Source organism: Phaethon aethereus, assembly GCF_964289735.1.
Source record: "Phaethon aethereus genome assembly, chromosome: Z".
NCBI lineage: Eukaryota > Metazoa > Chordata > Aves > Phaethontiformes > Phaethontidae > Phaethon > Phaethon aethereus.
In genome coordinates this window covers 69196088-69221840 of record NC_138577.1, presented here as the reverse complement: position 1 = coordinate 69221840, position 25753 = coordinate 69196088, and the positions used below count along the sequence as shown (strand labels likewise).

Below are 25753 nucleotides of genomic sequence, written 5' to 3'. Positions count from 1 at the left end.
GGCTTTAAGATCAGTCAGTAAGAGTACGTGGGGTTTGGGTTTTGTTTTGGTGGGTTGTTTTTCTCACTTCACATTTAATTGTAATTTAGCAGTGTTAAGATATAAGGAAGTTGCAGAATGTTTCCCGAGCAATTGAGGTTTCCTTGCTGCAGCTTTGTTACTTGTGATTGTAGAGATGTTGATATGTTGGCATTGCTTTTTCCTATAGTGACATCTCAGCAAGCTCAAAGATGAAATGTAAATTCTCAGTCTCCCATGGGTATGCGTGTCAAAGTCAATTTTGAGTTTCTTTCCTTGCATTCCTTGCCTCAGATTTACTCAGAGGCAATACCCAACAGGAAGAATGTCTAATGTCACCTTCTATTAAAATGCAATGAAGTCTATTCCAGTTATGGCTTTTGCTCTGTAGTTTTGAGAAAAACATTAATAGTTTTTGGATTTGAAAAAATATGTTTCTGCAGCAAAAGAATTCTTAATATTGTCAGAATGTATGTTTGTGTCCGTCTGTATGCACTCATGTATGTATATACATATTTCAGCATATATCTGTAACAGCTTTCCTGTGGGAATCTTTGGAAGAATAGTTACGGAGCTCTCCTGGAAATATATTCGGTAGCAATCTTGCTGTTGTTCTGTATAATTTATTAAACACAACTGTCAGTCTGTTGGTGCAATTTGAGAGCACAAGTATTTTGCTCTCTTGATTGCCAGCTGCCCAGAGAAATGGCTACCTCTCCTCCCTGTACTTCTCCCACCTGTTCATAGTTGCCTAAAACTAGAGTTAAGAAACCACATGAGTTAGAAATCGCCGCACTTAGCAAGGTAATATCTGGGTATGTTGTGATGACGTTGTGAGGTGTCATCTCAGGTTGACTAACGGGAAACTCATTTCAAGTATTCTCATGTAGTTGTTGCCATTTTGTTTTAAGGCTGTTAGTCACAACAAATTATTAGTAGGGTTCCTCTTCACTGTCCAGGGCAGCTAGACATGGATATTTTTAACTGCAACCTGTAGGTATGAAGTCTGCTGTTATTTTAGGTGAGCTGATGGTGAGTAACTTCATTGCAATGCTGTTGTCCTTTATGCGTGGTTATTTTACCTGTACTGCCTCATCTCTTAACATAAACGTGTTTACTTTAAAGAGACGCTATTATACTTTGTTTCTTTTTGTTTGCAGCTCAAGAAGTTCATAAGAACTCCAGAGATCCCTTCAAAGCATGTGAGAAACTGGGTCCCCAAGGTCCTGGAGCAGCGACGGCAAGGCTTAGAGTTGTACCTGCAGGTGAGTCTCTTCTCAGCACTGTGAAAGTAAAAGCAGCATGCCTTTTCAGAGTGGTAGTATCCAAAGCATTTGAAGATATGAATTGGGTTTTTTTACCGATAGGCAATTTTACAGGTCGGAAATGAGCTGGATGATTACCAGCAGTGGTGATTTCTGTTCACTTAGCAAGACTAGCAGCTAGAAATCCAGACTGTTTTGCATTTTTTTCCTGATTCTGGCACAAGCTGCTGACTAACTTTGGTGACCCTATTACTACGTCATTTTCCTGTGCCTAAAATGGGGAAAATAATGTTATTCTTTCCAAAGTTGTTCTGACCGTACCAATCAAAAGTCTTGCAGAAGACACACAGGGAGGCTTTATTTAACTCACCTCTTGTTAGATAGACGAAGGGACAGACAGGGAAGAATCGGGTCATCAAATTTATATCCCTATACTGTACATGGCTGTATCTGAATTTTTCATCTAGTTGAAATAGGCACCTGTCATCCCATATTTATCTCAGTCGGTTTGGAAACTTCCATTTAGGAAGTCCCAGATTCTACCTGTGTGTGTTCTGATTTTGCTACAGACTGTAAAAGGAGCCTTCAGGAATGACTCAGACATACTGACATCTAAATATATCCGTGATAAATTCCAGCCTTTTTTAATAAATGGAATTTCTACTCTCACTATGATTGCTTTAAAAATGCCTGGTGTAGTTTCACACTGTTTCTCTGGTGACAAATCCGGATTAAGGTGTTCTTCTAGACATGTTCCCAGTTTACTGCACCTTCAGCTGTACTGATGCAAGTGCTGTTTTATTGAAGGGGATCATAGGAATTATCTGAGTCAAAAGGTAATTGTTCTGGGAGGAAGGCAAGAGAGTATTCTATTTTAACTCAATTCAAAGTAGTAAAAATTTCAGAGATCTGATTTATGTCATCATCTGCAGTTGCAGTGGCACAACTGGAAGAATTCATAGAAAATAGATGGTAACCTGCACCACTCAGGGACTTCCCTGATTCTCAGGAAGGTTTTGAAAAGAAAAATGCTTAATGAAAAGCAGAGAATTATAGTGTGACACAAGACAGTATTACTTCTGACATTAAACTTTTTAAAAGGTATTTGGAAATAAGGAGGAAAACACAGCTCAGATTTTGTTCCAAGACATAGGGAATGTTTTAGGCAACATAATTTTTTAGTTATTATCTTTAAATATTTCATTAATATTGTTAAATTGAAAAATTTAATCCTTTTTTCCTTCTTGCTTTATGATATTTATAGCATCTTTGGCATCTAACAACTACATTTATTGTATGGGTGAAAAAACATTCTTGTTGGAGAGACTTGAAAAAGGAAAAGGACCTTTTTGGATTTGATGGCTGTGAGCACAGCTTGCTCTATCATCCGTATATTTTTCTCTTACAGCCATTTGCTGTGAATATTTTTTTCTTATTTTTATACAGCTGTCTTTTGGAGAATATTGCTACTAAGGCACATGCACCAATTTCTCTTATGAGGTTGATTTTGTCAAAAAGATACAGGGGTAAATTGGTTAGCACTTTTTCATGGCTGATAAACTTTAAAAGAACATCTCCCCCTACTGGAAGAGTTAGTCAGTTTTTGTTCTTGTACAGTTGTACATTTAATTAACTTTTCTCCTCTTCTGTCACTTTTGGCTATCATAGGACCATGCAGTGGTTCAGGTTTGAAGGACATCATGTGATTAAAACATGACTAGCCTCTAAGTTTTATCCATACTAATGTGCATACTAAATTAAAACAAAGAACAAAAGTCATTAATATTGTTGTCAAAATCATTACTTTCTGTTTCTCCTACCAGAAAGCAGAACTAATCATCATTGAAGTTTTAACTTGAAAAATAATGAAAGCCTGATTTTAGACAATTGAAAGTTCATATTAAGGCACTGAAGTTATGAGAAGGTTGTGCCAAGAATTTTCCAAGACACAGTGTAGGAACATGCTACAATTTCAGAAGACATGATCAGTTGTAAATTTAACACCAGGTATATAAAATATTGCAAACATATTTTCAGGTAATACTAATGAGAGTTAATCTGTAGGAGCAGTTTGGCTACTACCATCACTAGTCAGTGGTGGTACTAGTAGCCCGCCATTTGTACAGCTGGTAAACTACTATGGAGTCATGGTGGTTGTTAACTGTTTTTTCAAAACCAGTCAGAATCTCATGCAGAGATTGTGCATTTACACAGATGTTATATTCAAATAATGTGTTTTATGCAATATGTACTCATTTCTCATTATTGCACTTTGCACCCTGAAAACCTGTAAAGGCAAGAAGTAACGTGCCATGCAGACAGCAGTCAAATACAGACCTGTATCTGACATGGTCTAATCATATTAGGTTCTTAATATATTTTTAATTAAGTAGCCTTCTATAGTTAAATGCAGATAAAAATAATGACATGAAATTGGAATAGCAAAATCAGTCTGTATCAAGTAGTAAAGAAAGCAAGAAACTCCCCTGTCTGAGCTGGAAGGTGCTGCAGTTGCCAGTACTTTGTTACTTCTTTGTGACCTTCTCAGGATGAAACCAACCTCTTAAATCCTTTCAGCACAGGTTGGTTGTTTCTTGGAGTGGATGGACAGGAGCTCATTATATGTTTCTGAAGAATAGCAAAATTATGAATAAACCAAATATTATTAAGTTGTGAGATGCAGATAGTAGTTTTCTTAAATGTATTAGTATCCACTGTCAGCTAATACTCATCAGATGGCTTATTTTTCTCTTGTTCTGAAAGGTTGAGTGGGGATTTTTTCCTGTTATGATAGACCAATTTTCATGGAATTATGAAAGAATGATCTATCTATATTATTTTTAAGTGACTTTCATATTTTACAAGTTTTACCGGAATTTACAACTTTCATTTTTAATACTGTGGAACAATTGACTAGTAAGCACTAGTTTGTGTAGTAATTCAAGTGCATGTATAATAATACAGAGCCTTTGTGAATACTGAGAACAATCAACTGACTGACAAGACGAAAGAAGGATTATGTTTCATTTATTAATAAGGAAACAGATGCAAAGATAAGTGAATGGCAGAGTATGGCCCCAAACATTCAAGCAAATTAGTATGAAGCAATAAGCTATTGCTTCTCTGCTGATACGTGGTAACTGTCTCTGTGCATGATCTTAACCTACATCACACAGGATGTAAGTTGAACTGGTTTAGTCTTCACTAAATATGAAAATGCCTGTTACTGACAGTGGAAGAGGACTAAACCAGCTCTAACTACCTATCAATTAAGAGTTACCATAAATCAATTAGTGTGTGGTATGAATTCTGACTTAATAGTTACTTATTTGTATATCTGAGCTTGTAGCTTGTAATACAGCAGAGATGAGAGTCCAGGTTTTGGATTTAAAATTTGTAAGATAAATCATTAGATTACACTATTGCTGACAAAAATCTCTCTCATAGTAGTATTAGGTTGTAGCAAGATTTGAACTTAGCTATGATTTGTCTCTTGATACGTTTCCTGAAGAGTTTGTTGTTGAGAAGAGGTAGGAGACAGAGGTTTGAGGTAGCTGGTTGTGTAGGAAACCTCTAATTTGAGAAGGGCTGCCAAATGGACCTGTATTGAAAGTCTGTGAATCCTGATAGCATGTTTGTGAGCCTGGAGAAATATGTTTGCTTGAAAGCACCAGAAGGTAAGTGTAAGTGTGGAAGATGATAGGGCAGACTGTCAGTCAGCATTGTAGCTTCTGGGTGGTGTTTGTTTTTTTAATCCACTGTATAATCTTGGACTGGCCATTTATCACAAAGCAATGCAGAAATATAGTCTGCTTTGGACGTGTATTTCAAGGAGATACAGATCACTTGAAATGCTCCCTCTTGCACAATTATTGTTGTGTATGAGTTCAGTAAGTCATCAGTAAATTGTGGGTGGACCGACGGAACAGGTAGTTGGGCTTTTATTTTGGACGTTGAAGACGTCGGGATTCCTAAGGGCAGCACTGAGGGACCTTATCTGATTGGTTATTGAAGCAGCTGCAGCTGCGTTGTCAATCTGATCAGTATTTGTTACAAATAGATTTCATATGATGTACTCTTGGAGGAGCAGTTTTTATGGAGCTTATTTCCAGTGAATTGATAATGGGAAGAATTTGATCTAGCCACCTGCTCTCTACTGATTTGGCATTAGGTCATATCCTTGTCCCAGTAAGCTGACACTGGATGTTATTTCCATCCAGTCTCTCTGCCCTAGGGACTTGCCCTTTGACAGGACTGCCTTTTAAAGTTCAATGGAATAGTTATTTTCTAACCCCCTTGGGCAGAAGAAATCTCATCATTTGCTGATATCATCAGTCCAACATGATAACAGGCATCGTTAACAGAATTCAGTGTGAAGTGGCACCCACACCTCAACATAAGACTATGTAGCTGCTGCTAGTCTTCACTTAAATGATTTAGTTATGGAGAGAGATTTTGGAGGACACCCATGTTTTTGTGGAGCTTCAGGGTACTAACTTGTTTCATGTGGTCTGGGTGACCTGAAGAAATTCTTCTTGTGACTGGCAATACTCTAATATAAAACAGAGGGCTGTAAACCTTCCAAACTGCTCTGTATGTGTGTAGTGTTTGTATGTACATATGTCTCTAACCAGAGTTAATATGTAGAGCTGATATTTCTCTCTCAGCTGAGGTCAAGAAAACATACTTGCCATTTATTTACTCTTGAACTTTTTACAAAGAGAACAGTCCTGATTCCTGGAGATAAGATTGGTTAAAGAGCTGCTTGGCTGTGAGACTTGAAGACTTGATGAACTTCAGCATTCCAGCAGTTTCAGGAATCCGAATCTTCAAAATGAATTATGGAGTTTATGAAAGTGGACTTGAGATTTTATTTCCATTTAAGGAAATAATATGGAGATTTGAGAAGCACTTTGACCTATATTTCAGTATTCTTCAAAATGCAATTCTCTCTTAAAATATTTTAACTACCAATCCTTCCTGAAAAAGATAAATAAAACCATATCTGTTATGATTTTGCTCTTAAGAAAGTAGAATCCAATCCTATACTCTTTAGCTGTCTTAGTTTCCAGCAGGGTGGAGTTAGGAAAACAGTGGATGGAGTGATGAATAATGTGTAGTTGCTTTCTAAGTAAGTTCATCAAAAATACAAAGGAGAAAATCACCCATTATTATATTGCATTTCTTTACTCTTTTTTGGGGAACAATTCAACAGCAACTGCAAAAAAATGAAGAAAAATGAGCTATTTCTGCAGTTAGTGACTGCAGAAGGAAAAATATCTTACAGAAAATTTGGCCCAAGTTGTCATTTCTTCATGGGCCATGATGATTTTCTTTAATTACTTCAATAGATACTGATACTAAATTCCTAGCGGTAAAGTTTAAATAAATAAATAGCCTTTTCTGAATGGACGATAGGTATAAACAAATTAATAAATCTGGATGGATTAAACAGCCTGCCCTAGCCCTAGGAAAAAACCTCTGATTTTAATTATCAATCCAAATTATATTCTAAAGCTTTTGAACTATATTCTTTTAAGTTGATCTAGTTGTGTGCTGTTTCTTCATAAGAGTTTTAGATCCAATTTTAAAAAAATAAAATACTGAAAGGGTCTTTGTGTTGATTTGAAAATTCTGTTGCAGAGCATTTCAGAGCTAACACAGCGTTTCATATTGCAACGGAGGATAAAAATCTTCTGCTTTCTTTGAGTGCCAGTCATTGCCCCTTTTCACTATCATTCTGGGGAGTGAGATAATTTGATTTCTCAGGGTTTTTATCTAATTGTGAAGAAAAAGAGTTTTCCATCACCTAGTAGGAAGTTTCATTAGTTCTTTACTGCTTAACTGATTCAATTTCTGTTGGCCTCTTGCTATTCTAACAAGAAGGAATGCGAACTCAGTCATTTATAACCTTGTCTCTCCTCAAGAAGGCTGGAGAGGTCTTTGCTCTAAGAAAAGCAATCTAGACTCCTGATGCCAGTCTGCAAGTACTCCACATTGTGTATTGTCTAGAGCTTTGCCTTTCGGTAGATGAATACTCCTCCTCTGTAACTGTAGCTGAAATACTGCTTCAGAGCTGTCTTGGCTGGGGTAGGATCAAAATGCAGGGAAAACAAATCCTTGGTGATGCACAGGGTTTTTTACTGTTTTCCACTCTTCTCTTTGTGAAGTGGAAGAAAAAATGTCCCATGGTAGTACATAAAAGTCAGCCTGAACTCTGCTATGCAGAATGAAAGCTAGGATTTCGTATAAAGACAGGGAGATCTTGGTTTGTGGGTTGCTTGAGGCTGGCATAGTTCGCTAGGATCAGAAGCAATGTGTACGTGCTTTCTAAATGGAACAGTTCTTGACATGCCATTATCAATATTAAAGAAAAGAAATGTAAAGTCTGTAGCGGTAAACATTTTTGAACCAGCACCATTGGAGCTGTTTAGAAATACTGAGAACTTTTTGTGTGATGTATGCACTTTTATGAGACATTAATTTACTTTTGCCCATTAAAAATAAATCAAGTTGGTTACTATTTAATTCTGGAAATTTAATGGCCAAATGATCTCAGAACTATTCAGTGATCGTTCAGCTATTGAAATTTTATTTCTCTGCAGTTCACATTCATCACATTTATTCACTCTGTCAGTGTTAATATTCATTACAATTGTTCTTCCTTTATATTCTCAGAAATGCATTCTGTATTAAGCATTTAGTTATTCCTGTATACCTGTGTGTCTTTGCCAAAGGGTGTTGTGAATGCAAAATTTTAAATTGGTTCAAGGGAAGACTGCAAAGGTTCATGGGACAGTTTATATCAAGCATGGAAGGTTCCTCAAGTTGGAAATAACTTTGGAGGCTGCTGAAGTATTGAAGGAAACCGTCTCATATGTTTGTCTTGCTTATTTATACTCTTCCTTGGTATCCATTTATAGCCATTTTTGGAGGTAGGATACAGTGCTAAATGGACCTTTGGTATGAACCATTATGACCTTTCTTACATAGTCCTTAAAGTAATGAAACACATCCTTGTGTTTCAGCTTGTTGTTAGATTTCATTAAACATTAATGTGTTTTCATGAACTGAGCCCTGTATGTATCACAAACACTATTCTTAAAAGAAAAAAGATTGCATCATATGGCTGAGAAGACATAGTTGAATCATATTGATATAATGAAGAGGTATGCAGATCAGATGCCACTGTGCAAAGCTGCTTGTAAAGGCTAATGCCTTTTAAGACCAAGTGCTCTACGCAAGGGAGGTTAATTGGCTGTATATTTAAAAATTGAACTCAGAGGAAGAAGCTGTAAAAATTTTGTGCAAAATGTGGCACTATTTTTGTTCTTGTCCACCTTACTCTGTGCATGCCTGACCTGTGGGTTTCTTCCCACTAGGCTTCTGTTTAACCATTCCCCATATCTGAGAGCAGGAGCTGGACAGAAATCATTTTGACTTCCTTGTGTCATTCATTAAGCACCACAAAGATTTCTGCAGAGGGAATCCTTCCCTTTGTCCTATGCACACATTCACTGTTGGGATCCATTTCTAACTAATTTAAGACCAAATTGGCTTATTTGCAGAAAAAAAAATTCCCATCAAGTCTAGAAGAGATGCTTATCTTCCTGATTGCTCTTTCTGGAAACCAGTTTTGTTTTAAATGCAGGTGAATACATTGGGAAAAATGAGTCTAGCGTCAGAAAGTTCCAAGTAAGAGTTGGATTCAGTGAAATGAGATTTAACTGATGTTTTGCTGGAAAGTCTCTTGAATCACCCACATCTATTAATTACATTGAAAATTCTCTCCATTATCCAAAATTATTCAATGTCTTCCTTCTCTAACTCCATTTAGTCTGCAGTAATCAAGGTTGAACTGTACCTGTAAAGAGCTCTAAAAGCAATGGTATGATAAGTATAAAAAGACAAAATGTTCTTTGTCCTCATTAAAGATTGTGAACAGAGTGTTAAATAATATTAATGGCTAGGATTGTCAGTACTTAACAGTACTTTCCTAGTACAAGTGATTTTATTGATCGATACAGTCTCAATGTAACAGGGCAGATTATTCTACTGATTTTATCGAAACCTTAACTAAGTTTGTTAGTGTACCACATATCTTTAAATAGATCTAGATGATGATGTAGATTAAGAAAAGCAGACCACCATCCATCTTTTTTTGATCGGTTAATAACTTAAATCCATCATTGCTGCGACCAGCTTTTTTAAGATTCTGTTGTGCATACATGTTTCTTTGGTGGTACAGATATATAGCTGGTTTTAGATGGCTGTGGATTTTAAAGAAGTGTGCATGACACATGCAGGATTGCATATTTGTTGAGAGGAGGCGGAAAGCAAGAGAAAATGGGAAAGCAAAATAATTCTGTAGATAATTTAAAGGAGAGCCATTTGTTAACCGTGTCTGTTCGCAGAGGTGTTTCCTGAAGAAATATTCCAGGCATTTTTCAAGCATGCTTAGGAAAATTTCCTGGTTTATGTTTTAAGAGTTCTATTTTTTGTTTTTCAAGTCATGCTACATACTGGTTCATGATTCATGCTTTTTCCTTCATCTTTAATAATTTGTTCGGTTTTGCTGTATAGAATTGTGCCGCATGAACTTCTCTCTCATTTCACTCTTACATATTTGAGCTGATCAAAACAAATTTTACTCAGTTAAAAGCAGAATTTACATTAGAAGTCATGACAGGTTTAGAAACTATGTCTAAGTGCTTGTTCTCTGTTCATTATCCTGTATAGCATAACGCTATTGTATCACATACTTTTCCTCAAGTTAAGATGAACATCAACCTATACTAATTGTGCATTTCTGTACAGTGAGAAGTGGTCTCCGTCATGACCTGCATATGCTGAGAATAACTATAAGATATTTTAAGAGGAGGGAGAAAGAAAGTAAGTTCTTTGTCTTGGATGTCACAGCCTGTTAAAGAACAGAATAAGAACGAGGGGTATTAAAACTCAAGTGCTGGTGCACTGCTATATAGACTGCTGATGGCCAGTTGTTCTAAGAGCCATGATTTCTTATAGAGGAATATGAAATGTGAGATACTTATTTCGTTTAGCCATGATGAAATAAAAAATAGTCAACTTCCTTATCCTGAAGGCAACTCCTCATTTGACATGTAGGCATTAAGTTTTCTTTTTCCTTAATAAATATTTAATAGATTTGCTTGAGCTTCTTTGCAGGGGGAAGTAAAAAAAATTTTGTCCATTATAGTAAAGGAAGGAAGGAGGGAAAGAAATGTTAAATGAATCCCTACACATAAGGAAGCTGGATTAAAGTTTAATTTATAAACTTAACGTGAGAGTTCTTCACTTGGAAGTGTGCCATAATAACTTTAATGTTTTTATCTAACGTTATTTGTACCATTTAAGGTAGACCATTCTGAAGAGGAAGAAAAAAAAACCAAACAAAAACCCCAAACCCAACAAAAAACTGCGGAACTAATCACAGGGTTTTACCGGAAAGATACTGAATTAAATAAGCAGTAACTCTTGAGCTTCTACTTTAGAGGTGTTGCAAGGAAAGAACGCAGAAAAATTCTTTGCAAGAAGGGCTGCTTAAGCAAGAAGTAAGAGCTAGTCCATCAGTAGCTAAAAGAGGTGAGCAGAGATGACTAGCCTTCCTCAGATATGTTGTGGGAAGGTGGTCAGTGAGCCTTCTGCTTTGGTCCTGCAGTAAATTGGACTCTTCTGCATTAGCTAGAATTCCCTTGTGTGTGTTCCATTTTCTTGGCTTTTATGCAATCTTGCATGTCTCCTTTCTGAAGGATATGTTGAAAGATTTCAGAGTGAAGTAAGTGGAGAAGGTCCTGTACTCATGGGTAGCCTAGGAGAATAACAAATGCTTGTTTTCTTCTGCTAATGTTGTCTGTCTCCACACACATCAACATTGCTTGCTTTTATTTTTATTTTCACCTGCTTATTGTGTCTGTAATCCGAATATAATACAGATTTAGTTAAGTGTAAAAAGCTCATTTTACTGAAACTGTTGATTGTAGAATATCTTGACTGAGACAGACCTGAATTTAAGTGCAGGTAGATTTACAAACAAATATGCATTACCAAATGATGCCTAAATTTATAATTCTGATACAGATTTTTCCTGTTGACTTTAAAAGCATGGACATTAAAATAAGAAACTTTCATAGAGTTTCTTGTGATAAATACTATGAATTATATATGAGAAAGTATTTCTTCAAGAAGTATTGATATAAAAACTGAGGTTTGTGGGTTTGTGATGCAGTTTCTTTTTTTTTAATTTCTGATAACTATCATTGTCTTTAATACACTTCTTCTTCTGTAGATGAAAAAAGTTTGCAGAAACAAAGCATGAAGTAGAAGTAGAATCTTTAATTTCATTAGGCATGTTGTAACTGGTGAAGATTAATGCATATATCTCTTGCTAATTCTTTTCAATTACTCAGTTCATATAAATTCCCAAACCTTGTTAATTATGCTGAAGTCAAGTGGTAATTTTTAACAGTATTTCCACAGCAAGGGAATTTTCCTTGTCTAACCTTGCCCTCCTGTAGAAACTCTCAGCAGATTAGGCATTCTGACTCTAGCCCATTCATTTTCAGCACAAGCCTAATTGCTGCCGACTGCCTGCCACAGGTACCCTGGTTATCGTACATTTAAGGGATGCAGGTTCTTCTGAGAACAAATAAGGAAAGATTAATTGTTTGTTTTGTTTCATCCCAAGAGAAATGTGGGAGCTTAATCAAGAAAAATAATTTCTTCTGTTGATTTGGCTTATTTGTGGAAAGGGATAATTGTGTACAGGCAGGCATAGAGCTATGCATTTTGAAAGAAATTTTGCCATTTACCTACTTGGGAGACAAAGATACAGCGAAACAAATGTAACAGAGCATTGGAATTGATGGGGATAGTTCACATTTCTCATAGTAAGTAATTTGGCTGCTGGGCTTTTATTTGGACCAATATTGCTAGGTGGTATTGTCATTTGTTTTGTCTGCTTCTTTGGATATCTAATCAAGGAGACAATAGTAAGGGGAAAAACGCCCTTCCAAATTGTCCTTAATTGCTAGAGCACAAAGTGAGCTAAACACTCTGGTATTTCCAATTAAAGAACTTGTTTCCAGCAAGCACCATTAAATCTATCTTTCCCAATCTGATAAATAAGCTATCAAAGAGTGGAACAGATTAATTGAGAGCAATTAGTTCAAAGCTCAGTATAACAGTCAGAGTAAACCAACATTATCAATGAATGCAAATTTTACATGAAGCAATAACAAGCACTGAAGCAACACAATAGAGTTGAGAGTAACCACTAAGCACAAAGGAATATTTTATCTGTGATACAGAAATTAGTCTAGTTTGTTTCTCCTTGCAACAAAAACACTAAAAGCCGTTTCTTTTCAAGACCTTTGTTACAAGAATATCAGGTTGTATTTGACACCTTTGCTACATACATTTCTCCTTCAAAATGCTGGAGGAAATAACAGACATGAGAAAATCACAGATCCTACAATTCAGAGCTGATCACAAGATTTACTCCAATTGTATCTAAAGCTCAAGAAAGCCCTGCTTATACTACATTTGTGTTTGTTAGTGTCTAGTAGACATGGTAATCTCTAAGTGTGGTTTGATTATGTTAATAACCAGTAACCCCTGTATTTGGTAGAGGCTTAAACCTAGCACATTGGATTTTGACTCCTATTTAATACAGGTGAGTGTCCCTAATGATATGTATCTACACATTTTTGATGCGTGTTCCTTTCTTCCAGCTGTCTGTGCATGCCAAATGGTATTGACCCACACGGTGTAAGGATCATTCTGCACGTGGGTCCTCTGAATATTTCCCTTAATGACAAACCATAGGAAAAGCACCTGGATGCTCCCCCTAAGTGCCAGCCTTTTGCGTTTTGAGAATGAGCACATGAGCATGAAGAGAAAGCCTCTCTGTCACCTTAGATATTGCAATAAATTTATAGGCTTTGAGTATCAGTATGTTAAAAGAAAGTATTGCACTTTGGTTCAGTTGTTGGCATTTGTTGTCTATATAAGGCTTTGGAGTAATGTGATCCTTCAAGAAGAAGGCAGGAGAAGATACACATAGTCTGTTACACACTAAACAGACCAATTTCTAAGTCAGTTCTTACAGAACTACCTTGGATAGGTAAGTTGTATCACTGCTGTGCGTGTTGGCATTCCTCACGTAAACTGACAGCACAAATAATAGCAGCTGCCACAGCTTTTAAAACTGTTGTCGTAGAACAGCAGTTTGTGTGGTGCATCCCTGGCCTTTACAGCAGCAATGTGGCTGAAGTCTGCTTTTGTAGAATTACAGTTTTAAAATGGTTGGATAAAAATTTTATTTCTTATGCTGTTGCAACCTACTGGGTATGTCTATTCTAGGAAAATGAAAAGGTCAGTGATAACTTCCCAATAAAACATTCTGAGAAAATGTCATTCCAGTTATAAGTATCTGACTGGGGGAGTTCATCCTCCATTTTTCAAGCATCTTATTTTTTATTTCCAGAATAGCATCATCATCAGTAGGGAAATTCAGCATTCATAACTGTGATAGTATGGTGTCATATCAGCTCAGGAGCTGATGATAACAGACACGCTGCAACAGACTTTGAACACAGGTCATTTACAGTATTTGTTTTATATCCCTTCTGGTAAGTCACTAGGAGACCACAGCTGTATTCTGAGTAACTGTGGTTTTCTGAGCAGCTTCCCTGTAATGTTGGCTTCTGGAAAATGTTCAGAATATCCCCAAGAAATCATGAGGAAGTTAGACAAGTGAAACCTCTCCCAGTCTCTCCAGATGTCAGGACATCCAGATCTCCAAGTGTGCTTTTCAGCATGGGATCCAGCTCTCACACCTGGTTCAGTGGGGAAAATTCCCAACATAACATTTCAAAAGCACTCTAAAGCCACAGGAGGAGCAAAGACCATGCACAGGATTCACAATCAACAGTCTTGCAGCCACCAGCATTTAAGCAGCTGTCTCCACATTATCCCATCAGATGTTTCTCTGTGTATCTAGACTCCGTCAAGGTCATGGAGTGATACATGATAATAGTTTGAACAGCAGCAGTTGCGTAACTTCAGGATTAGGAAGCGGTTTGCTTTTTTTGTAATGACATCATGTTTATATGCCATGCAGTAGTGCTTACCATCTTTATAGGTGGATTTTTGAAAAATTAATGAAATTCAGGCAAGTTTAATGATGTGACTTTAATTGGTTATCCAGCTTTAAATGGAGGATGAGGACATGTACTGCAAGAGGAAGTTACCATACAATATTGAGGTCTTCTTGTAGTGTTGGAAAAAAAGGTTAGTGGGTTTTGTGATGAATTAGTTCTCTAATGATGCAGGAGGCTGTTGATAGCTGTGGTCCAATGCAGATACTCAGGAACAGTATTATTGATATAAAAGTACAGACAACATTTCAGTGAAGAGGTCTAGCAGCCAGGCTTGACATCTCAAAAAAAATTGGATGTGGCCAAAAAAAAAAAAATCCCAATTCTTCTAGTGTGGTCAATTATTTTTGCCCAATTTTACAAAGTGATGTTTGCCAAGGAAGTCAGAGGGGAGTCCACCATCAGATCATTGATTGACGCTGAGATACGGGGCAGGTGGAGAAGCGGGGCTTGTTAACATGTGGATGGAGACATTAAATTGTTTCCGCTGTAGTATACTTACCAGTTATAACCACCATGTTTTCATTTTTATATCTATATGTCATCTCAACCACCATATTACCATTTTTGTATCTCTAGAAGTTTCCTTCAACTTCATACATTACTACACATCTTCCCACCTTTTCTCACTTTTTTTTTTCCCCCTTGAAATTTGATTTTGTCCCTTTGGTTTATTCAATCTACGTATCAGTCATAGTGTTGTCTTGTGATGGTCATGTGTTTAAGGTCACCTCTGTGTCCAATCAACACAGAACGCAGGGTTTTTTGTAGACTTCAGTTCTGCTGTAAATCCTTTCTGAACCCTTATATCCACATATCTACTATATCCTCATCAGCTTTGATTTTGGGGCCCCGCTTGTCCAGACGTACTTGCGCTGATGGCATGCTCTCTTTTATTTGCTTATCATGGAGTCTAGTGTCTGATTAAGCTCTCTGTACCACAGTATTGTAATACTGTTCTGTCCTTTCATTGAGCCACCAAGAAATGTGACTTAAAATAGCGTTTTAACCTTAGCTTCAGATGCCAGGGCTTACTTGTAGGGTAAACCAGAGCCTTCGGGGACAGAATAACCACTGGGAAGGAAGGGTGGAACACAGCCTTTTTGCAGATTCTTCTTGCATGGAAAACTCAGAGACAAGTATTTGTGCCAAAAATTAATAATAGAAGTAAAGATGATTGCTGTGTAAAAATGCCAGAATATATGATTCATAAATTCATGATTCCTAGTTTCAACATCATTTGTGGCCTTTACTGGCCAAAATTAAGTAGTTCTCTAGTTGCTGAGTAAGGAACATCAAGCAATTGCTAAGTGTGAAGATAACATGAGATTTGTAGAGAGCAGCTTGGCATTCTTGCAGTATTTTAATGTTATGATAATTTTTAACAGAAATCCAGAAAGCTATGTTACTCCTGTTAAGGGGCTAACTTGCAATCTTGTTTCTCCTTTCTAGAGAAGTCATCCCTCTTTCAATAACAAGAATGTGGAGAGTTTTAGCCAAAACAGAATATGATCTGCAGAATTGTTAGGCCGTGATAAACGCAGCCCTCCAGCCGATGCTGCTTGTCTGCTATCAGCACAGAGGAAATAAATAAGCATTCACTTGCCAAGTTAGGATGCTCTCTTTTCACAAGTAATTGCATTGTTCCTCACCTTTATCAAAGACTCCCTTGCTAGTGAGTTTTGGGAGGGACAAGTGTCAAGGAACAGAACCATAATGAAGTACCTGCAATTGAGCAAGGATTACAGTGCTCTGTTAATTCTGTAAAAACTTGTCAGTTTGCCACCCAAATAAATGCCTAGAGTGCGTAAAACATGGAGCAGAGTGACCTCTAGAAGAAAAATCAATGGCAATTCATATTTCATATGTCTATAATTGCTTGTGAGAGCATGGCAGCAGTTTGTTGATAGAGCAGCTTGTTCTACCAGGGATTGTTTCCCGACTTTTTCTTCTTTTCAGTGGTGATACTTCTCACGGACTGTGAATCACAGCCAGATGCAGCAATAGACAAATTTTATTGGTGGTGATTTTTTATTACTGTTTTCACATTACTGTCTTCAGAATTGCTGCACTGTGCTCTGTTTGAACCAGTGCACGAATCTGTAGTCACAAGTAAATCGCATTCACGACTGTTTCCTTGGAAGACTCCTGAAGCTGTTTTTACCTTCGTTTTAGTAGGCAAGGCTGTATCCTCTGTGAAGGTAGCCATTTGCTCGTATTCTAACCATCAAACTGAATCCATTGTGTGGCCTTCATTTTTAAGCAATTTGTCAGAGAGGCAAGAGATTCTCACAGTCTCCTAATTTAAAGACAGAATTTTGAAAATCTCTTTTTCTGCCCCCTGCTTTGCTTTGCTTTGTTTTTTCATTTTTTTAAGAAGCTGTTTTAAGATTTGTATCCCCACTGAGGACCGAGATGTCATAGGGATAGAGAAAATGCCGCTCACTTTATGGATTACTGTTAGGTCAACAAAACTTTGGCAGCATTGATTAACTTGACAGTGAGTACAGCAGTACATTTATCACTTATGGCTGTGCTGTAGAAAATCTAATAAGAGGCAAACAATTCCCTTTAGAGCAGTAACAGGTTCACTGTGGCTAACAGTGCATGCACTGGAAATTTCTGACTTTAAATTATACCCTTGCTGCTAGTTGGGTCATTGACTCAAAGCTACTGCACTTTCACTACTATGTTCTGTATTATTAATTTGATCAAAATTGTTTTGGTTTCTATAAATGTGATCAAACCATATATTGGAGTTCATATAAACTCATAAGCATTTCTGAAGAAGGCATGCAGAAGGAGCCTGATCCAAGCTTCGTTATGTAGAAGGTGCAGCTGCCTGTTATAAATACAGATGTTTGGGGTCTTAGAAGGTTATAAAAGAAGAATTTTGAACTGTTGCTTACAAACCTCCCTCTAATTCACAGATTTAAATAAATCCGAAACCCAAACCTATCTTACATTTAATAAGTTTCATTGGTTGGTCAGAAGGACTTTTTCATATGTGCAAATGTGTGCTTTGTTAATTACTAGTAATTACCTTAAAAAGTCTATACAAGTTGATTTATAGATATGTTCTTCCAGTTGTCTTGTTTTTGTAAGAATTATGAGACTTGAACAACAAATGAGATTTTCTGTCTCTCGTGTGTATAACAGCTGCTGCTTGACTACAAGGTAGTGTTTGTTTCTAAACTGATTATGAAATTATTTTTTATTCAGTATTGCTTGGTTTCACTTTAATAAATTTTCTCTGGAAGTTTGTGACCAGTACATTGGGAAGTGTCTTTGCACTGAAAATATAGAGAAAAGCAGTTGTGGGGTTTGGTGGGGTTTTTTTGAAGAGAGAACTTGGTTGTTCCCTTAAATGGAAGCTCTGCATAAGAATTCTTTTACAAAACTGTACCAAGCTTTTTTCAGTTCAAAGAACCAAAAGTGAGTAAAGGCCACATACCTGAATAATTGTGTTTCTAGGTACAAGCAGGAAAGAACAAAGAAGAAAATGCAGTATTAAGTACAGATCAGAACATACAGTGTGCAGCTAAATCTGTGGCTTTATGTTTGTGATATGATCTGCAAAATTACTGTTCAAATGAGAGAATAGTTAATTTTTTTAATATTAGGATATATGACACACTATTGTAGAGAGCATTTGTGAGTAGCAACTGTTATTTCAAGTATTTTGTGCTATTTTAGGCAACTGCTTAAATTGAAGGTTTTGTTCTGCAATATCTGTAAAGATGATGTAGTTTTCTTTGTTGGGAGAGAAGTATTCTACTTGAATCAATTGTCAGGAGGCTTAATGTAATGAGGCAGTTTGTGGTCTGACTAAAAGAAACACTGTGCAGAAGAAATTCCCATAGCAGTTTGTTTTTAACAGAAAAACTGAGTTCACCTGAAACATAAATACATTGAAAACCAAGACTAAGGTACAGCAGCTTTAGAAGGAAACAGAGCAGGTTGCTGTCCAAAGTATGTTTTGTAATGGCTACCCTTTAACCAAATATATGTGTTAACAATAGTATAGCTCTGTCAACAGCATAACAGCAGATTCTTTGCAACAAATGATCAGGCAAGCTGACATAAGTACCCTTTGCATAGCGAGGGGAGAAAAATACAATTAAAGTAGTGCTTCCTGTTTCATTCTCCTTTTTTTAATTTTCAGGATAAAAGTTGTGTTTCTCACTCTCTTACTGCATTTTAGAGGCAACAAGATACATTTCCACACTTTTTCCTGGGTTCATACAATAAAGGAGTTACCCTACTGCCTGCCTTACTGAACAGAGACCTGATATTGATTAACTATCACACTGGCATCAGAACTACTCTTAGGATTCAATTTTTTTGTTGTTTTGCATATTTTATTGATCAAAAGTGGTAAATGAGCATCAAGCGTGCAAGAAGACGATGAATTGTTTACTTGCATAAAATAACCTTTCAATAAGGGAAGATGCATTGCTCACACTTTTGGTGCTGTTCTGCTGCCCGAAGCAGATGGCATTCAGCTGCTATTGATTTGCTCCTATAGTTACAGAGCAGCATGTAACAAGGCATGCTCATTTCTCTGAAAGAGAAGTGAGGTTTTTTTGCCAGGGTGGTGGGGTGAAAAAGGAAGGGGGGGTGGGTGCAAGAAAAAAACAGGTAAAACCTTGTTACTTCTGTTAGTAGCTCAATGCAAACAAAAAGCAGGGTTTGTATGCTTGCAGAGAAAGGGTATCTAGTTCTAGGACTTCTGGCAACATTAATTCACACTGCAGATTGAATCCATGAGCAAGCAAGTACTTAAGATTGTAAAGAGCATCTAGAATTTAGTATCACAGACTCTACACCACACCTCTGAGCTTCTGTAAACACTGTCGACTCCTTAGCAAGAAAAAATCATACTGCAATATGCTGGGCTTGATTCTGCAAACAGTCCATTTCACTGATGAGTGAAGAATTTAATAATTTGCTTTTGGATCTCTTCTGTAATGGGGGGAGGGATGTAGGGGGGGAGGAAGAGGGACAGAGAGCGCTTTCTCTGAAATTTTATTTTAAAGGTTATTTAATGCAGAATTTCAGCATGAACAAGTTCTTTAATTGTTTGACAGATTTTAATGAAATGTAGATACATGATAGGAGAGGGTTTCAGTAAATAGAGCATAGGAACAGTTGTTCTGAGACAAAACATTTTAGATAATTTTAAGTCTTATTTCTGGAAGAGTAGTGTGGTGGGTGGTACTGAGAAGCAGGGTGCAGTCCTCAGTCAGTCTATTTTAACACGGAAGTAACCTATCTGTCAAGATCCACAGGTGTGGTAGTATGAGAATTAACAAACTCAGCCTCTTGATGGCAAAACTCGACCAATTAAATATTTTGACAACACTTATTGAAGTCTTCCTTGCCCACCTGACTGTTCTGCAGTGACTCACTGCTGGAAGTGCTTACTGTTGATTTTTGAACAGTCTTGAGCATCTTCCCGGTCTGATGTTGTTTGGGAAAATAAAGTCATTTACTCCATTATGATTGCCCTGCTATCCTCCATGTCATTTATATTGTCTTCCTTTTTAATGAAAATAATCCATGAATTATGACCCCTGACAAAATATTCTCACAGCATAGTTAGTAGCTAGTTATTTATCAAGAATTTAATCTAAACATGCATATTAGTGTCTGTTAAAAAATGTCCTGCTTCATCTGTTCAAAATTCTGTTCTCTCACATTGATTCCAACTTGCTTGTGTAATTTATGAAATGCTGTCTAAGCTTTTTTAATATCGAAACTGTTAGATGTCCCTACATCTTGACTATTTGCTATGCTGCTTCTGTAGCATAAGCATGCAAGAAGAGATTGTCTGAATCTTTGACTTTAACCTGTTGGTTTCAATCCAGAGTAGAAATTTCTTAGGAATGTTTTTCAAAGAGAACAGACCTTGGTGAGTTTTTCAGAACACAGATGCATTTGAATCAATGGCTAATGCTGTCAGCACAGCATTTACTGCATTGTTCTAAGTTGATTGGGTCTTGCTCTCCTGTGGGGCTAGGGAAATGTTTTAAACATAAGAATTATTACAAACAGAAGTTAATTTAATGGAACCTGGAAAAGTGCATATTTTTAAACAGGATTTTCTCTCTTATAGTGGTTCTACAAGAAAGCCAGTTATTTTCACAAATTAAAACAAATACATTTATATTATTGTGCTATTCCTGTGGTATCTATTTATACTGTAAGGACTGACTCCTGTTTTCCTCAGTCCCCTGTCTCTCTCATTTCTGAGTTTGTTAGTGGTCAAAACTTGCTCTGTGCTTCTTTGCCCTTGTGTAAGCAACCACCTCATTAACTACAGAATTAGGATGTCAGAGTAAATTGTTAGTATATTAATAATTCAGAAAAAAAACCAGTTTTTTACCTTGCATTTGCTGCTAAAGGTAAGTAAATGTCTTGCAAATGCAACATGTATTTTCTTGTTAAGCTGATTAAAATTTAATGTAACCTTCAGAGTTTTTAAAATTAAGCTTACCAGTTGCCTTGCAGTTGCTCTTCCAACATTGCAAAATAGCCTAGAGTCCTTATTAAACACCACCTTTTGCGCTGAAAGAACTACCAACATGCAAAACTAAAAAACAAAACCCCCAAAAACCCCCACCATATAAATCTAAATATATTTGGTCAGCTGTGTTACCCCTTCTTTACCTCTGCAAAAATGACACAATGAGTTCATTAACCCCAGGTGCAGTGAATTCCCTGTGCTTTCCACATTCTCTTGTTTGGACTTTGGAGTGGGTACCTGCTGCTTAGTCTAATTAGTTTCAGAGGGAGTGTCGAGTCATTTCTCAGGAGTTTACTCTGACCCAAAACCTCTGACAAGAAAATATCAGGGAGACAGAATACGAAGTTATTGTGGAGTTGAATAGCACCTTTTTTGCAGTACCTTGTGGAAACAATGCAGATGAGGAAATCTTCCTCAGATGATTTCTAGGTTTTTGATACGACATTTGCATGGAAATGTAATTCTTGTGGAGAGCGAGACTTGTTTTCATAGCTAACTTTCTCAGTCTTCATCAACCACCTGACTCTTCCCTTGCTCCCAGCAAAATGAGTTAGAGCTATGGGACGTTTCTTATGAAGGAAAAAAGAAGTGAAAATGCTCTTTGAAGCCTATTCTAAAATGTTTCAGTATTTTTCTGGGCTTTTTCAGTTCTCTTGAAGCTGTGTATTTGACCAAAACCACATTATCTGACCAAAAAATCCAACATCTGCATCTTAACAGAATAGTCTATGACATCCAGAGAGTGGGGTTTTTGGGGGATCAAGAGGAAGTTAGTCATGCAGCAGACCTGCTCCTCTGTTTCTGTGACTGCTGAGGTAATACTCTGTTGCATTTGGCTCTGAAGAATGGAGTGCAGCTTAGTTCTTTAATTGCTGCCTTTTCTTCAGGCTTGCTCATAGCTTTCCTCCTTATAAAGGACTATTTACAAGCATAGTAAATATAGTAGATAGAAAATATGGCAGTGCAGGAAAATATAGTAAACATATTCTGTACAGAAATAAGTGACAATTTTTTTCAAGCTCCTCTTTGAAATGATACATAATAACAGGAGATAAAATATTTTGTATATTTTAATATGTTTAGAAAGTAAACATGCAAATACAAACACTGCAGCAGTTTTGCAATCAAAACTGTATTCTCTGTCAAGCAGCATTTTTAATGAAGCATGAATTACTTTAATGTATCTTACAGCCTGTCTACATGAATCTTCTAGTAATTGAAATAACAGTCATTTCACTTTTATTTTACATTCAGAAATGTGTTTCCTCTCAGATAATTTGTATTCAACACAGGTGAAACAAGGCAAACAATATTTGGTTCCAAGTGATGTTTCAACTCTTCTTAAAATATTTGTTGTGTTCCATTAACTCTTTTCTGTTTTATCTTTGTTGTTCGTAATATTATTTGTCTTCGCAAATCTTTTAAGTAATGTGCATATTTCTAAAATAAAACTCCTCAGAATAAACAGCAAGAAGGAAGTGTTGTATTATCATCCCTGCATCACGCCTTCATCTTCACTGCCTGCAAATGGAGATGCTGGCTGCCCACCGGGTCAGCCTCCAGCTCGGTCCTCTGTCCCTGACAGTCCTTCCTGTAGGATCCACAAAGCAGGACAGAGCTCCCATGTCCCCTCAGCAAATCTCCACCCTCGCTAATGCTAGGAGAGGAAGGAGGTAGAGGGGCTGTGGGTGCACAAACTACCTTTCACTGTGGGTTTTTGCTGGTGAGGACTGGCAGGTGGGAACAGCCTCTTCCAACCAGCTGAATGGCACAAAGGATGAGTGAAATGGAGGGAGGAGAGAATGAGTTGGCCGTCTCCCAGCCATGCCCCATCTTCTTCTCTGGGAGAGCCATCTGCTACTGTGGACTAGTACAATTAACCCCATAACTCAGCCGACATAGCATAAAAAAATAGTTGGAGCAGATTAGACCAGAGGTTCCTCTGGGAGAATAGCCTGCTTCTGATAGTGCTTAAAAGCAGGTACATGAGAGAGAACAGAAAGAACATGCTTTGATAATTTTTCCTTAATACAGTCTCCATTTCTATGCATTTTCTGTTCAGACAATTCCTCTTCCATTAATCTATTCAGTCTTTCCTTAAACACATACAAATTTTCAGTATCTGCAATGTCCTGTAGCCTATAGTTCAACTACCTGTTCCATGAAGAGGTTCCTCCTTCTGTATAAAGCCCCTCCTTTTATAATAATATATAATAATAATTTCTAAGGATTTCTTGATTCCTTTTCTGATAGTTTCTAATGAACTTTTGATTTGCCTTTTTTAATTGCTGTTGGATAACAAGCTTATCTTTTTAGGGATATATTGTAGTTCCCAGCATCTCAATCCTCTGATCACTAATGGTCAGTCAAAGACCCATCATTTTTTCTTTTTTTTTTTCTGATATGCATCACTCTGGGCTTTGTTCTGCTAACCTCTCCTTCAGGACTTGTAACTACTTATTTCTCTGTGCAAGGATCATGGCTGCTGGGTTTGCCTTAAAGCCTTTGGTGGGGGTCTTTGTCAAACACCTTTTGGAAATGAAAGTAGGCACTCTCAGCAGGGCCACATTTATCAGTGCTTGTAGATCCTTTCGGGGGTTGCAGTAAGTTTTAAAACAGGGTTTCCCTTAACAGCAGCCCTGTGATTCTTTCCCATCCAGATGTGTTTACCCATGTGCTCACTAATTCTACTCCTTGCTGTAGTTGTTACTAACTTCCCTGGTATAGACATACTAGTTTATAAATCCCCAGTTCTCTCATGGTACTCTTGTTTTTTGGTTTTTTTTTTTTAATTATGTTAGTCATTTTTTAGTCCTCCAGTTCTAAAGCAGCAATAAACAATATGGTATACACAGATGTTAATTCAGAAAATTCATCAGTGAGTTCCCTTAGGCCCTTTGGAGGAATACTGTTTTATCCTGTTGGTTTGTCACTGTAACAAGCAACTACTTTTCTGTGTATTTTATGACCTCAGTTAGAGACATCCTTTGATGAGGATCAAAAATAAAAAAAAAAGGAAAACCAAAAGTGTTTGCTGAGGGTTCAGTGTTTCAGTCTGGCAGTGATGAATGATGATGGCGTGATGATGGCGTGATGATGGCTGCTCATGGCTTGGACAGGCATACTTTTCACTGGGTAAAAACCAGTCTGGATGATCATGCCTAAAGAGTTGTGGTGAATGGAGTTAAATCTAGGTGGCAGTTAGTCACAAGTGGTGTTCCCCAGGGCTCACTATTGGGGCCAGTTCTGTTCAATATCTTTATTGATGATCTGGATGAGGGGATTGAGTGCTCCCTCAGTAAGTTTGCAGACAACACCAAGTTGGGTGGGAGTGTTGATCTGCTTGAGGGCTCTGTAGGGGGGTCTGGACAGGCTGGATCGATGGGCGGAGGTCAACTGCATGAGGTTCAACAAGGCCAAGTGTCAGGTCCTGCATTTGGGTCACAACAACCCATGCAACGCTACAGGCTTGGGGAGGAGTGGCTGGAGAGCTGCCTAGCGGAAAAGGACCCGGCAGTGTTGGTCAACATCTGTCTTAATATGAGCCAGCAGTGCTCAGGTGGCAAAGAGGTCCAACAGCGTCCTGGCCTGTATCAGAAATAGTGTGGCCAGCAGGAGCAGGGAAGTGATCGTGCCCCCGTACTCGGCACTGGTGAGGCCGCACCTCAAACACTGTTCAGTTTTGGGCCTCTCACTACAAGAAAGACACTGAGGTGCTGAGGCATGTCCAAAGAAGAGCAACAAACCTGGTGAAGGGTCTAGAGCACAAGTCTTATGAGGAGCAGCTGAAGGAACTGGGGTTGTTTAGCCTGGAGAAAAGGAGGCTGAGGGTAGGAGACCTTACACACTCTACAACTACCTGAAAGGAGGTTGTAGCGACGTGGATGTTGGTCACTGCTCCCAAGTAGCAAGTGATAGGACAAGAGGAAACAGCCTCACGTTGCGCCAGGGGAGGTTTAGATTGGATTTTAGGAAAAATTTCTTCACCGGAAGGGTTCTAAAGCACTGGAACTGGCTGCCCAGGGAAGTGGTTGAGTGACCATCCTTGGAGGTATTTAAAAGATGTGTAGATGCAGTGCTTAGGGATATGGTTTAGTGGTGGACTAGGCAGTGCTAGGCTAACATCTGGACTTGATCTTACAGGGCTTTTTCAACCTAAATGATTCTGTGATTCTAAGAAAGGGTTATCACATACTAAGAAGACAGGAACATGCACTAAAGCCTGATATTTAGAGGAACTCTTAGGACTGAAGAAACACTTGCAAATCTGGAAAATCTGCAACTGACTTTTTCAGTACCAGCTTTATTTGCCTTAAAGTACAGTGTGTATTTATGATAATCTTTAATTACCTGATCAGATACTGTTGTAGGTTTTTGCATCTTTTTCCCATCTGACCTCCTCCTCAGTGCACAAGGATCAGCATAGAAGGAGGCAACATCTAACTCTGTGAGAAACAAAAAAAAAAAAAGACCAGTTTCCAAACTTCCTGGGTGTCGTAGTTTGCAACCTGAATGTTGGGGGTTTTTTTGCATTACAGCATATTTGTATTTAGTTTCTTTAAGCTTTCAGAAAATTGTATTGCAAGTTTAAACCTCTTCTGCTTTACCTGTTGTTGTATTGTGGATTGCAAATATGGTTGCTTTTTCCCAAACCTTCTTCCCCTGTACTCTTGAGAAGACTTTTCCAAGCATAACTACCTAATTTCTTTACCATCCTAGAATGTGTATTTTCTGGATCTACTGACTGATACATATATTATTGT

The 25753-nt window shown here is 37.6% G+C and overlaps 1 protein-coding gene across 1 annotated transcript in view; it reads left to right on the top strand.

Moving 5' to 3' along the window:
- The window catches only part of SNX24 (sorting nexin 24), a gene marked incomplete at its 5' end in the record, with an annotated part of 95164 nt that overhangs the window by 56468 nt on the left and 12943 nt on the right, over positions 1–25753 (top strand). Inside the window, one exon of the mRNA XM_082013143.1 lies at positions 1179–1283. Within this exon, the coding sequence (XP_081869269.1) occupies positions 1179–1283 (105 nt within the window). The remainder of the gene's footprint in view (positions 1–1178; positions 1284–25753) is intronic.